At 32.3% G+C, this 15,401-nt stretch overlaps 2 protein-coding genes and 1 pseudogene across 2 annotated transcripts; 2 read left to right on the top strand and 1 right to left on the bottom strand.

Moving 5' to 3' along the window:
* The first annotated feature begins 453 nt into the window (after nucleotides 1-453).
* On the top strand, nucleotides 454-2,389 carry LOC107962708 (profilin-1). Its single transcript, XM_016899189.2, has 3 exons — nucleotides 454-780; nucleotides 1,378-1,515; nucleotides 2,023-2,389. Exons 1-3 carry the CDS (start codon nucleotides 658-660, stop codon nucleotides 2,155-2,157), a joined length of 396 nt encoding a protein of 131 aa, XP_016754678.1. The 5' UTR covers nucleotides 454-657; the 3' UTR covers nucleotides 2,158-2,389.
* A 708-nt stretch (nucleotides 2,390-3,097) lies between these two features.
* LOC107962709 (glucan endo-1,3-beta-glucosidase 13-like) lies at nucleotides 3,098-6,042 on the bottom strand (annotated as a pseudogene).
* A 2,937-nt stretch (nucleotides 6,043-8,979) lies between these two features.
* On the top strand, nucleotides 8,980-9,865 carry LOC107962710 (uncharacterized). The gene is made up of 2 exons (XM_016899190.2): nucleotides 8,980-9,354; nucleotides 9,453-9,865. Exons 1-2 carry the CDS (start codon nucleotides 9,098-9,100, stop codon nucleotides 9,724-9,726), a joined length of 531 nt encoding a protein of 176 aa, XP_016754679.2. The 5' UTR covers nucleotides 8,980-9,097; the 3' UTR covers nucleotides 9,727-9,865.
* Nucleotides 9,866-15,401: the final 5,536 nt, after the last annotated feature.

The following is a 15,401-nucleotide window of genomic DNA, read 5'->3' as shown; positions in this document are numbered from 1 at the left end:
ATGGTCTTATTCTTTTCATGTCACGTTGCCATAGTATCTTTCAACCATGGTCTTACACATCTCATATCAGGTTGTCATGGTATCTTTCAACCATGGTCTTACACATTTCATATCAGGTTGCCATGGTATCTTTCAACCATGGTCTTACACACAGGTTGCCATGGTATCTTTCAACCATGGTCTTACACATTTCATATCAGAAAGCACACTCCCGCGAACCTTATCCTTACAGTGGGATTACAACCCAATCTTATTTTTTATGCTATACTAAAATGATTTCGTTAATATTAATTTTTTTTCATAACAACAAAAATCCTCTCAACCAAATTTTAAAACTTTTAATATCGAATAAATAAATAAATATAAAAAATTCCCTCCCCATTCTATTTGGTATTCCATATAAAGGAAATTGGAAAGAAAAGGAAAAGGGAACCAAAATTTGGGTTTTAATTTAGGAAAAAAGGATGGTTTGTGGCCCAAACTAACAGGTAAGAATTAAAGAGGAATGTAGCAGATCCCGTAGTTTTAACGCTATATCTCCCTGTCTCTCCCTCTTCTCCACTCACTTCTGTCCTTGAGTCAAACATTTTTCTCACTTATTTATTCTTTCATTTATTTATTTGTAAAAACTCACACAAGTTTAGGAAGAAGAAGAAGATGTCGTGGCAAACGTATGTTGATGATCACCTGTTGTGTGATATCGAAGGCAACCATCTCTCTGCCGCTGCTATCATCGGCCAAGACGGCAGCGTTTGGGCTCAGAGCTCCAATTTCCCTCAGGTTTTCTTCTCTTTTTACACTCTTCCTCCTTTTCATTAACCTTTGCTTCTTTCCTTTAGGTTTGGTTTCTCAGAAAAAAATAAGGTCGATCTTCTGAGTAAAGAGGGGTCTGATTACTATGATTGAATTCTCCTTACTTGATTCATTTACCTGATCTGATTTGCTCCCAAACCACTTTTTTTCTTCTATTTTCTGAAACTAATTTTATGTTCTTTTCTTTCTCTTCTTCACAGTTCTTCTTTTTTTTTTTATTTGCTAGTTTATTTTGCATGAGGTGCTGACAGATTTGATTTTTCATGCATGGAAAATGTGTATAATTCCTGGGTTTTCTTCTGTTTGTATAGATTTCTTAGTTTTGTAAGCATTAAGCGTTGTTTAAAGCAAGTGAAATCAAGTTTTGCTAACAGATCTTTGCAGCTGACCATAATTTTAGTAAATGATGATATATGTAATTATAGAGCGAAATGTTTTGAGTACTACAAACCCTGTTTTTTCGATTCTATAGCTATTTTCTCTTGCTTTAGACAGTAAAATAGAATGGTTTTCTTTTCTTTTTCCTGATGTGCTTATTGTTTCTGGGTTTTATGCTTATTTCAGTTTAAGCAAGAAGAAATCAATGGCATCATGAATGACTTTTCTGAACCCGGATCACTTGCCCCAACCGGATTGTACCTTGGTGGCACTAAATACATGGTGATTCAAGGTGAACCAGGAGCTGTTATTCGAGGGAAGAAGGTGACCTGTCGGTTCTGAGCTTCACTGCGTATATGACACGAACAAATCTCATGAACACATGCATTCATTTACATTATGATCAACCCAAATAGATTTGTCATTCACACATTCAGGTCCAAGTATAGTTCGAGTTCAACCTTTTGATATGATAAAATGAAAATAAAATCCATTAAACACTGAACTTCATTGCTGGTTTTTCACCCTAAACTTTGTTTTTAAACACATTGCAGAGTGATTTTAATGGTGATTAGCCGCTCAAAATTAGGTGCATTGATGCTGTGCTCACATATCTATGCACTATGCATCTGGCTTTTGCTGTTACCTATTTCTATGCTGCCCTTGTTTGTGCCTCCAGTCATTCGAGATTCCTTAGGGAGTGTATTTGTCCAGAGAGAACTTGACAAAAGGAGGGGCATCGAGGCTGTTACTGCATAACTTTCTAGTTGCTGTCTGGAATATTTGATTGTTTCATGGTTGTATTCTGAGCATTTGTCATTTAAATTTCAGGGACCTGGAGGTGTTACTGTTAAAAAGACCAATCAGGCCTTGATCATCGGCATCTATGATGAGCCAATGACTCCCGGGCAGTGCAACATGGTTGTGGAAAGGCTGGGTGATTATCTCATTGATCAGGGTCTTTGATCTCATTGGTGTGCCTTATTTGTTGCAATTCTTGTTGGCTTCTATACGAAAGTGCATCCACCACCTCCTGTAGTAATGGTTGGGGGTGCAATTAAATAATAGGATGTTAAGTTATCGGAACCTTTTTAATGATACAGAATGGTTGGTGTTTGTAATAGTGATGCTTATGATCTCTTTGCTTTGTTACTGTACCAGTTTGGTTGATGGTAATATCGAAGATTGTCGACTGAAATACTGTATTTTACATTTACAGTGACCTTTCTTTTTCTAGTGGATTTGGTAAATCATTTGCCCAAATTTGTTCAACTAATTTTATGTTTGCTAACGCTATTAAGACCTGGTAAGAAAATGACTCTTTGGTAGGCTAGGCTACAATCTTTTATAGAACTCAAAAAAAAATATTGAAAATTGATTTCAAGCTGGTTTTTGGATGATGGAAGTTATTTGAATGACTCCAATTAAAGATATATTTTTATGTGAAAGTAAATATTTTACATTTCAAAAATAAAAAACAATTTCAAATATTTTTTATATTTCTATTTTATTTGAAAATTTAATTGCTCTTTAAATATTTATAGAGAAAGGTCGAAACTATTCAAAACTCAAAGCCAATTTATTTTATCAAAAAAGTAAAAACCTAAAATTAACATAAAAATAATAAAACCGAATCAAATTATGTTTGAAAAATTAAAACTTAAAAAACCTAATCAAACCAAATCAAACTCGGGTCTAATTAATTTTCTATGGAATATTTTTTTTTCAAAATACTATACCAACAAATTTAATAAAGTTAACAATTAGACATGAATTTTCAAATCTAAAAAATAGAGGGACCAATTCCTAAAAATAAAAATAGGATTAATTTACAAATATACTAAAAGTACAAGGACTTGAAGCATATTTTAACCTAATCAGAAAAAGAAAAAAAAAAGCATGAAAATTTTGGACCAAAAACAGGGGATATTCATTGACTAGGAAATAGCACCACATTTGATAAAACAACAGCGGTATTGGACATCATATACACTTCTCATCAATACCATACCAAGAAACTAGAAGGCAGCAGCAAGTTCTTCCCCACCAAAAATTTATTAAATACTTTCATGCCAGACCCCTGAACTGTCATGAAATCGATGCATCCAACACCTTTTCGGGGTTTAAAACAGGGACATTCATTGACTAGGAAATAGCACCACATTTGATACAACAGCGGTATTGGACATCATATACACTTCTCATCAATACCATACCAAAAAACTAGAAGGCAGCAGCAAGTTCTTCCCCACCACAAATTTATTGAATACTTTCATGCCAGACCCCTCAACTGCCATGAAATCGATGCATCCAACACCTTTTCGGGGTTTAAAACAAATGAGACTAGTATCATTAGAAAGAAACTAGCAATCCATGCACACACTTCAGTCTGTCTGGATGACGAAGTACTAGCTATGGCGGTCATATTACTTGTTGCAGTTTTGTTTATGCTGCACGAGAGATAATCACCAGAACAACTTTAGTGAATTCATTGATGGGCGCATTCAACAGATGGGAACAGATCCAAGGAAGGATGACAAAGAAAATCAGTGCTTACCCTTTTGTAGTAACATAGATGCAATTATCATAGCCTGCACAAATAGTTAAACAAATTAGCTTCTTTCATAAGATAAAATATTCCTAAAGGGATAATAGTAGTTTTTAGACTTCAAAAACCATGCAAACCAGGCACATTGGATAGAAAAATGTTCACTTAAGCTAAAAGTTCACACCTATGAGCAGCGTTGGTATAATAGGTATTAATATGCATGTATAATGCAATCTTTGAATTAAATTTAGCTTAAAGTAATGGACTTACTAGGATCCTTGTCGACTTTGACTCCATTTCCTCCAAAACTGCAAGCAACATCAGTAGCCCCATTTTGCTGGTAGTAACTATTGAATGCAAACGAGGCATGAGAAAGTGTATTATCAGGCTCGAAACATGGCTGGCTAGGCTGAATGGGAGAGCAATCCACATTCCCAGGACCACAAGCCCAATCCAGGGCATTTTGCAAATCTGCTTCAGAAGCTTTGCTAGAAGCAATACACCAGGTTGTCACATTTGAATTGGTGCCGTTCCCACTGTTTGTCACATCAACAATACCTTTTCCGGTGAAGTCCAGGTTATAGACACTAGTCTGGTCAGGATAAAATAAGCCCCAGTTTCTCTCTGATTCCAGTCCAGGCTTCCTGTTCTCATTAAACAATGAGAAAATATACACGTCAAGCTCTTCACCAGGCTTGGCAGGAGTGCCAGAGTCATTGATAACATGATGAATTAGATTGGCATTATAAGTCTGAGCATTGTCGGGAGTAGCAGCCTTCTCTTTGGGTGAACCTTTGGAAGGCCAGCCAGTTTCAGTGACCATAACCCGGATTGTTCTGAAATTTAAGGCCATCAGGGCAAAATACAGGGCATCTATCTGGGCATCAAACATGTTGGTGTAAAGTAGACCTGTGTTTGGATCTGACTTCTGAGGATAACTCGAACAAAGCATAATCCAAAGAGACATTGCTCGGAGAATCTCTATAAGCATAATAAGGATATAAATCGATCATAAAAGGTGAATGGTTCTCAGCTAGGAATTCCAACATAGGTTTCAAGAAAAATGCATGGCTGCTGTTAAAAGCCCCAGCAGAAGGTGGGAATGACCGGGACAGAACCCCAAGGGAATGAGTACTTGAAACTTTAATTCTCTTGTGCAGGCCAACCTTTTTCAATGCAGTGAGGACATTTTGCATAGCAGGCACAACCAAGGCAGAGGCATTATCAGGACTCTCCGTGACTTCAAGACCTACTGTGATGTATGTGATTTTTGTGGCTGGGTAATACGGAAGGATGCTGTTCTTTAGCCAGGAATCCGCATTTGATTGGAACTGGGAGAATGCTAACAAGTCCGAATTTGGAACTCCCACCATAAGTTCAACACCGGTGTTTGCAAATGCCTTCAACACTTGGATATTTGAATCATAAATCCTTAGGTATTTAATTTTGTGAAGTTGAACCAATTTCGCCACTTTATCAGGTGTTGGAAGATCATCAGCATTCCTTCCATAGCAAACTCCAACTATGCTTCCCCTACAGAAATCTGCCAGCACAACACAATCAACATTTATTACCAAGACAAAAACATAACATTGCATTTCTTTTTCAACAGGCAAATTCAATTACAGTTTTAAAACCATTGCAAGTAGTTAAAGAACTAATTATCAGACAGGACATTCAACATTCCACATGGAATGCGGCTAATCTAGGATTGATATTAACTAAACCGACTAGAACATTGATTGTAATATAGCTGCCCCATTCTGCTACACATTGAAGCCCTACCTATTTGATAACATGATCTTAAATGCAAGTGGTGTACAAAGATAACATTGCTTGATACATTTAAGGCAGTACAAGATGACCCAAAATAGCAAATAACTAAACCAAGGACACCCATCAGAGAAAAGAATGAAGCATATAAAAAAGCTGAGATTTTTAGTCAAAATAAATGTGGGTATTCCATCAAAATCAGAGATTAAAGCCTTAAAGTGAAGACTTGTATTGCAGAAGAAGTAAGGAGGACATACCTAAAAGAAGCAGCAAAGAAACAGCAAAGACAAGGTTGAATCTTGAAGCCATTGTTCACAAAAAACAGTACAACTTGTGTTGAACCTTGCAACGTTCTTCAGTGTAACGTCTTTATTTCTTTGTTAAAGGGAAAAAAGAACACAAAAACAGAAGGTTGGTTCTGAGAGGGGGAGAGTGAGACAGTGAGAGCACTTAAGCTTTGGTGGATGGCGCATGTTTAGTGTCAGAGTCGCACAGTGTTTCGGACCGGACTTCACTATATTTTTTATGAATTCCAGTTAAGAGGAAGCATCTCGATTCCGCTACACTGAGAATGTTTGTTTGTTGTCTTGGAGTTCTAATTTTCCATGTTGGGCCACTACCCTCAAACAGGACTGAACCAATACTGAAACAAAACAAGCCCACTTTCCTTTGATCCCAAGTAACGTAGCCCAGTACACTTTAAAATACAAAAGGTTAAAATTTTGTATTAGTCCTTTTACTTTACAAAAGTTATAAACTTAGTCCCTATACTTTAATTTGATCGATTTTAGTCCTGATCCAAACTGTACCTGTGAATTCTGTTTGTTTAAATTTAATTACTAGTCATGTATTATACGTACAATTGTAGATTTAGTCCATATGTTTCAATTCAATCATTCTAAGTTGCAAATTTTGAAAGTTCAGTTTCAACACAAAATGATAGTCGTTAATCTATTAACTGAATTTTTAGTGAGGAATATGTGGAAATAACAAGTTGACATAACATTAAACATATGATAATATGTTTGATGCATTAGATTTTAGAAATAACAGAACTTAATGAATTTAACAGTTATCATTTGGTGAGGACTAAAATTTTAAAATTTGAAAAGTAAAAAAACTAAAAGTAACCAAATTAAAATATAATGACTAAATTTACAACTTTTGCAAAATATAGGGATTAATAGCAGAATTTAACCAATCCAAAAATAGCCAATATCCTTCCCATTTAAAACCTTTTCCATTGTTCAGGCTTCTATTATTGTGCTTTTGTTTTTGTTTTTTTTCGGAAAGTGGTGTATAATTAAATTGTCTTCGCTTTTAGCACATAACTTTAATTTCTTTTAGGGTAAACACCCAATTATCAGTAATTTATTTTATCATTCAATTATAAAAAAATATAAAATAATTATTCAATTTTTTTCTTTTGGTGATGAGGGCTGATGGAAAAGTGACATGTTTGTTTTTAAAATTAGTATAAAATAACTTTAACCTTAAAATATTTATATATTGTATCAATTTAGTCTTGAATCTAAAAAATTTAACAATCAACGTTTTCACATTTTCTTTATGACTATTTCGCCTAAAAAGCTTTAAAAAATAAATGTATCAACTAAATTTGATCATATATATACACATTAAAAATAAAAACATCTAAAAATCTAAAATCATAATTTTCACATTTTCCCATCATTTTCTCTTGATACTCCTATTCTTCACCGTTAGATAGGAAACTAATGGCTGAGATGACTTAACTTCATTGATTTGATCTTCACCAATTTTATAAGATTAATACTTGAGGATTAAATTAAGTAACTTTGAATTTGGAGGACTAAATTTGTTAGTATGTCAATTTTAAAAGTTATCATTTTATCTTTCCATGGTGACCAATAAAGAAAAAGTCGAATAATTAGGTGGCCAACAAAAACACTTACTAATAGTTGAGTGACTACTAATATAGTTTATCCATATTTTAATATATAAAATTTCACTTATATTAAATAATAATTATTTGTTAAATAATAAAACATTTCATTTATTATATATTAAGTAACTTATTTAAATTTAAAAGTTTAAAATCACTGCCAACAACCTCTGAATTTGGTGGCAAGAACATTATGACATAAGTAACCGCGGTAGAGTTTTAAGTTTAATCCTCCCATGAAGTATTTCTTGCCAAACAATAAATAGATGTCACTATATCAAACTTTAGAGAGAGTTTTAATATATTAGATTAGACCACATACAAAAAAGTACCATGAGTTTTTATTGATTTTAGGTAATATTTTATAAGATAAAATATAAATATTATTATAATAATATAATTGATTTTGATAAAAATTTAAATTTAGGTAATTTTTCAATTGAATTGATATGCGATTGGCTTGTGATATTAATTGAATCAGAGATTTTATAATATCTAGTTATTAATTGGAGAAAGATGATTATATTCTCGAATATCAACTCAATTGAAAGGAAACTAATGTATCCCACTCTTTGAAATGATAACTAATATGATTATGATGATTTTTTTTTTATACTTATTTGTGTTAAATTTGAATTTAGTCCAAATGTTTAATATTAGTAAGAAGATTGATTAGGAGTTTTCAAAAATGGTTGAGAAATTAGGATCCTGAGCTAAATGGGATTAAAATGGATAAGAATGTGAGGGGTGATGCGGTGGCACATTAGCCTTTGTCCCCAACTCAACCTTCTTATCCTAGGGAAATGGCTCCTATGTGTTCGCTTTTTGACCACATCCCATTTTCTTGCTCCGTACTTAGAAGACAGTTGTTAGGGAGTGGATGGGGTCAAATCTTTATTACTCACTACCTGCCATTATTTCAAATCAAATTTGGGTTCAACTTTTTAGAGTTTTAATATCTTTTTATGTAAAAGAGAAAGAGAAGAAGTAATATTCACTAAGAGAAAGAATAGTACATTCTTTCATGGTAATAACTTTGATATCTCGTCATTGAAAATTTTAGTTAAATTGTGAAGAATTTGTTAAGAAAACTAAAATATTGAACTTTCCAAATGCACCTACACTGATTCCTCAAGTATCGGAAGCCTTTTCTACCAATGTGATTGCCTCTTTGGGAGTTGTGGGACATGGAAATATGTGCAATATGTCATAGCTTTTTCAAGCAAAGTTGCTAAAGATAGTAACCTCATTTTCAGCCTAAAAATTAAAAAAAAAGAAAAAAGAAAAAGGTGACTGACTAGGATATGGATGCCTTCAATTTAGATCTTATCCAAATGTCCTAGTACAATGGGAAAGCCATATTAAATTTAGACCATTAGGAGATGATAATGACAAATCTTTTTCTTCTTTTGGTGAAAATGATAATGACAAATCTTGGAATAAAGGAATACAAGAAACCAAAAAGAAATTATTATCTAAAATAATAAATAAACTGGTCAAGCTTATTCTATATGTTTAAATACCACCACATATTATTATCAGCTAACAATAGCTTTATATATATATATATATCGATTTGTATGCTCCCTCCTAGAAGACCAAATTGCACATAGGGTTTTCAGAAATCAGATCTTGCTCTTGTTCTTGTTATTGTTCCAGCTATGAATCTGAAGAAAATGGATTGCAATGAAGCATGGTGCGGCAACTTGATGATGATGGGGAGAGGGAATCATAATGATGAAACGTGTGATTTAATATCCAGTGAATCCTCCCTTGGAGAAAACTCAGATAACTCCATTTATTCAATATCTTCTTCATCAGACATGGTTGAGGATGCATCTTCTGCAACATCATCATCATCATCATCTAATGGACCTCTTTATGAATTATCCGACCTCATGGCTCAATTACCTATCAGGTAAACAATTTCAACAAAACTACAAGTGTTTAGGAGATTAAGTAGTAGGTTGTGATGAATGGTTTGATCAATATATATATAAATAAATGGAATTGCAGGAGAGGGCTTTCTAAATATTATGAAGGGAAGTCTCAATCATTCACATCTTTAGCAAGCGTGAGGAGCATAGAAGACCTTCCAGAGAAAGTGTTGGGTCCTTTAAATATTAGATCCAAGATGAAATCATGTAAGAGCTATGGATGGGGACTTGGTGGTCATAAAAACAAGTCATATAGCCCTAAGGCTACCATATCAAAGAAGGGTTGTTCCAGTCGAGGTTGTTTCATGTCTTCTCTAGGTAAGAGTAGTAGTAGTGTAGTGAATAGGGATTGAGTTGATTGTGCAATGCAGCAAAGAGAGATGGGGTTTGAATGTATAGCTGTATTTGTTTTTTTGGGGGTTATAATTCTAGTTGTAGATTTACAGAGGATTTAAATGAATTTATAACCCTTGTTCCTCAAGGGGTTTTGAAGGTTTAAATCCATATGCGTGTGCATTTTTTCATGGCATCCAAGTACAACTACGATGGTTTATACCAAAAAATTTGGCTCTCCCAATGAATTTTTCTTGATTCTGAAATAGGATATGTTATTGCAAAAACATTGTCTTGTGAGCTACATTGTTCTCTTCTTGTCAGAGCAGGTAATAATCAAGTGTGAACAACCAAATTTTATTTTAACAAGAAACTGTAAACTTCAATCATGGATCATAAGCCTTGCTTTTCACCCACTTATTTTTTGTTTCTAGCATTTCACCTTTTGGTTCCTTCTTCCTTCTCCTTCCTTTTCCCCCTTTCCTCTTGTCATTGCCGGCGCCGCTCTTCCTTTCCCAGGTTCTCCAGTCCCACCTTCTTCTCTCCCCTCGCCCTTTTTTCTCTTTCTTTCGTTCTGGATGCTCCCTGTCCCTCCCCGCCGGTTGTCTTACATTTCCCGGCTTGAGGGGTTTTTGTGTTCGGAATAATAGACTCTGTGTTTTGGGGCCCTGATGAATAGTTTTCTCTCAGTGGCTCGTTTTCTCGATTCTTGAGTTTGAGTTGGATAGTTTGTTCTGCAACTGATTTTGAATGATTAAACCTTTGTTTCTTTGACGATAAAGAGTTACTCTTAAGGGTAAATTGTAGCTGAATAAAGTTTTCTTTTCCTCCTTTAATTTTAAAAAATTACAAAATTTTAATCCATTTATTCAAAAACTTTTTATTTAAATGGTTAAATTTTTCAAAATTTTTAGCAAAATAACTAAATTATTAAGTGTATTTTAAAAGTTTCGATAATGAATTTTAAGCGATGATTTAATAATCGATATAATGGATCAGTATTTATTGATAAGTAGAACATTCCTCATATCCAAGTTAACCTGACAATCAATGTTAGAGATATAATTTATTTGAATTTTAATTCGCAGATGCGTGATATTTAAAGTTATTTTATGAAAAAGAACTAAACTGTGAAAAAAAAAAGAAAGCTTTTGATTAGTGCATGGTATAAACGAAAAATGTCATATAATAACAATTTTAATAATCCTGTGACTTAAATAAAATTTTTTGAATAATTTAATAATTATTTTATAATTTTTGAAGTTAAATAATAAAAATGTAAAATCATTAATAATTAAATGACATTGATTATAGTTTACTTTTTTAAAAAATTTGGGATCGAATTTAACACACCAACTTGTGTGAATGATTTATTGATTAATACCTAATAATCTTACTTTGTATTCATGAGGTTGATGTTTCTACATTCGGTTTTTTTAATGGGTCAAGTGTACTTTGTATTCATAAATCAACTCGATATCAATTCAATTAAAAAAATTACTAAAATAATATTATATTTTAAATAAGTCATATTATTATAAGCGTATTTTTTTTCTTTTATTTTAAGAACACGAATAATTGCACAAAAACCTCTAAACTATAACCTATATTTTAAATTAGTCCTTAAACTTTAAACATTCTAATTACAAACTTTAAACATTCTAATTACAACATTAAACTGTCGATGTCATATAAAATTCTTCTGTTATTAAAATCATTAATTTAAATGTTAAATGAGATGCTGAATCTCATATGACACAATTTAAAATAAAAAGTTTAAAGAAAAATAAATATTGTAAAAAATGGATGTTGTAAAAATATTAATTTTGAAGTTTTCGAAATTTTTACAAAAACTATTGTTCACTCTTTTTCTTTTCGATTTTACTTAATTTTTAATTTTAAAAGTTATGTGACAACATTCTTGTAACACCCCCTAACCCCAAACCGTCACCGAAATAGGGTTACGAGGCATTACCGGACTTATACACTAGCATTTATACAAAATCGGGTCATAAATTTGCATATTAAATTGAAACTTCTCAAATTACACATAAAGTCCCTAATATAGGTTTACGGGGCCCAATACATGCTTTAGAAGTAATTCAAGATTAAACTGGCAACTTTGGAAATTTTACCTTGAACATAGGGGCACACGCCCGTGTGGCCTGGGACATGGCCGTGTGGCCAGCCCGTGGGCAGATCTGACTTGCACAGACAACCGTAGGGACAGCCCGTGTGACATAAACAGAGAGCAACATGGCCTGAGCATACGCCCATGTGACTTGGCCATGTGAAAACATGATTTTTGACCATTTTTAAGCTATTTTTACATGCTAAACACATCTAATTCACGCCCAAACATTTACTAATAGTTCTTAAATCAAATATCATTCATTATGCTATTCAAACTTAGCAAATATTCATTCATTCACTTCAATACCTCTTAAGGATTATGTACCACAATTTATATCGAAATTATACTACATTATCATACTAGTCAAACTCATATAAGTTTAACTTCCAAAATATGCATATTTCATACTATATTTCAACATCTTTCATGCTCATTCTTATCATTTACCAAATAAAATCTTATCAGCGTAAGTACATGCCAATTTACCAAAAGAAAGGTACTTCGCCACTTTGAGTTCGGGATTGGCTTGGATGCTGAGTCCTTAACTTTCTTTCGTACCTAATCCTGCGTACGGAAAAACAAACCGTACGCTGAGTATACACTCAGTGGTATTTCTATAAACCAATACTTAACATGCATTTAAAACATAACTATAAATTCTAACAATAAGAACTTTATAAATTACCATTCAATTATCCTTAAATTACAATAACACTTATTAATAAAACCGTATTTAATAAGATCATACGGTAACAATAGTATCTTTCAGTGCTCAGTACAGTAGTTTATCCATTTCATTCATTTTACATCTCTTCCCTGTAGTTAAGTAATTCATATATATTTATATTTCATGTCTTTCGATAACTTAAACATTTGTAAATCAATCACAGTCACTTAATCGATATCAGACAGTCTTCAGTACTTTCATTTACTCCTATTAACATTACTCGGACTTAAACGGATACGCGGATCCAACCCACACATCGGGGATAATATACAGTGTTTCATCGGCCGAAACCGGAATACACCGTAGGGTAACAGTAACAGTAACAGTCATAATCAGGTACGAAGTACCTCTTCTGAACTAATCCGGAACAGTCACAGTAGTCGGCACATATAATATCTCATCGACACACAGCCGGAATGTCCTTGAACAGTTCCAATCCTATGGCATGCCAATTGTATCCGACTAGCCCGACACTGTTAATATGGTATTCAAATTGTTTCATTTCAATACAAAAGTAGTAACAATTTCCATCATATCATTCATTATACATTCTAACTATTAAAAAATAACAATTATATTGTACTAAATCATTAAGCATAGTTTATAGAAATACAAACCGAAATTCTCAGGTTTATTCGATATCCTCGTTCACTTTCTCTTTTCCCTTTTTCGATGACGTTTCCGGTGCTACGTTGGCTACATAAAATTTAACATTTAAAATTATCAATATATGTTATTTAATAACACACTCTTTAATTTCCATGTAACTTTTACTATATTTCCAAATAGGTCCTACCACCATAACCATTCTTTTTCTTCAAATAACCTTATAAATTTCATTTTATACCTACTTTAAACAAGTTTCAACTCTTAATATTTAATATAAAACATCAATTCCACAATTTAAACAATTTAATCCCTAATATAACAAAACTTATATCTATCTTTACAATCCCACTTCTAACTTGAATTTTTATCAATTAAACCAATAATTCTTCCATTCATTCAACTTAATCAACACCTAAAAATTCAATAACTTTCTAAAGTTCAACAAAATTCAAATAGTATTTCTTCCTAAGATTCCATAGACACCAAAATTACAAGAAAATGGATTAAATTGACTTACGATTTAAAGCTTGAACCTTAAAACCCTAATTTTCCTTTCTTTTTCTTTCCCTTTTTCTTTCTTTCTTTCCCTGTTCTGTTTTGTCCTTCTTTCTTTCTTTTTTCTTTATTTTATTTCTTTATTCTTTTATTATTTCTTCAATTATATTATTAACTATTATATTGTTATAATTATTAATTTCTTAAATAATAAGTAAATACATTTATTTACATACATTTGTACCAATTATAATAATACAAATGTATGTATACTTACCACACACTTGTCACATAAGGCTTATTTGCTAATTTAGTCCTTTGACTTTTCTATAGTTAATAATTAAACCTTCACACTTTATTTAATTTAGTCCATATACTTAATTAATCCTAATTAAGCTAAATTTACTTAATTAAAGTCTAATTAACCTCTCACTTAACTTCGTAAATATTTCTAATAAATATTTACGAATCTAATTTTCAGAATCGAAGACCCAAAAACTCACTTTTCCAATGACCTTGGAATTTGGGTCGTTACAATTCTACTTTTCTTTAAATTTTTTATTGTAAATTATACTACATAATATTTTATGTGTTATTTAATGGTTAAATCAAATGTTTCAATAATGGAAGGACTTGTAGTTTGGAGACATAATTAGAACATTTTGAAGATTAAGGACCAAGTTAAAATGTGGTTATAGTTTGGGGATGTTTGGTACAATTAGCTCTAAAAAACTAACATAAAATTATGAATGTTAGATTTGAACTCATGCCACCGATATCTATTAAAAACTTTTTTTACCACTTCAACCAAAGCTTTATCTAAAATTTTTTATACATTTCAATTTTATTATACAAATTGTTTTACCCATATTTTTTGTATATATATATGATCTATAGCTATACTATTATTTAAACCCTTGACTGAGTTGATATTACGAGTCAACCAACCACCAACTTGGTTAAGAAAATTACGAAAATGTTCTTGTGTAATTAAAAAAATTCATATTATTTGAAGGTATTTTAATCTTTTTATTTTTCAAAAGAAAATTACATATGATTGGATTTGGACCCATACTATTTACATCAATAAAATATAAGTTTATCACTAAACCAAAGCTTTATTTTAATATAATATTCTTAATATAATTTATTTATATGTTTAACATTCAATTTACTTGCAATTTAATCTTTTTTTTAGAAGTAAAACTTCATTAAGATAACGAAAAAGATACATGCAACGTTGAATAGGAAAGGCATACTAAACCTAAGTCATCTAACTTACCCTATACTCTCGAGCTTAAAACCCTTCCGCGTTAAAAACTAGTGCACTATTAGAATTCAAGACAAAAAAGAAAAAAAACACGTTGGGATAGTAACAAAAACAGATGGATTCACATGATCCAAGAATGCTCGTGCAAATGTATGGGCGACCCTATTAGTAGTTCCTTGAACTTAGCAAAAAGACTTTGAAAATGTGTATGCAAATGACAACAGTCACTGAGAAGAACCTCAAACTCAAATAGATTTGGTGAAGCCGTATGAAGCACGGTAAAGACCTTCATACAATCACCCTCAAGGATTACATGAGAGTAGCCTTCCGACTTGAGCCAAGAAAGTGCTTCCGTCATCGAAAAAACTTCAACTAGCCGAGGGCAAAAAAGAACTAGATAGGACCCTGAAAAAGTCTTAACAAACTACATCGGTGTTGGATTTGATACCCTAAGTATAGT

The sequence above is a fragment of the Gossypium hirsutum genome, chromosome A06, assembly GCF_007990345.1.
Source record: "Gossypium hirsutum isolate 1008001.06 chromosome A06, Gossypium_hirsutum_v2.1, whole genome shotgun sequence".
Taxonomy (NCBI): Eukaryota; Viridiplantae; Streptophyta; class Magnoliopsida; order Malvales; family Malvaceae; genus Gossypium; species Gossypium hirsutum.
Note: the sequence above shows the minus strand (reverse complement) of the source record. Positions and strands in the feature narration are given on the sequence as shown.

What these genes read in the sequence shown, in the direction of transcription:
- LOC107962708 (XM_016899189.2), top strand. Translation starts at nt 658, where the DNA reads ATGTCGTGGCAAACGTATGTTGATGATCACCTGTTGTGTGATATCGAA. An exon ending in AGAGCTCCAATTTCCCTCAG is followed by an intron (nt 781 to 1,377) that starts GTTTTCTTCTCT and finishes TGCTTATTTCAG; the next exon opens with TTTAAGCAAGAAGAAATCAA. An exon ending in CTGTTATTCGAGGGAAGAAG is followed by an intron (nt 1,516 to 2,022) that starts GTGACCTGTCGG and finishes TTTAAATTTCAG; the next exon opens with GGACCTGGAGGTGTTACTGT.
- LOC107962710 (XM_016899190.2), top strand. Translation starts at nt 9,098, where the DNA reads ATGAATCTGAAGAAAATGGATTGCAATGAAGCATGGTGCGGCAACTTG. An exon ending in ATGGCTCAATTACCTATCAG is followed by an intron (nt 9,355 to 9,452) that starts GTAAACAATTTC and finishes ATGGAATTGCAG; the next exon opens with GAGAGGGCTTTCTAAATATT.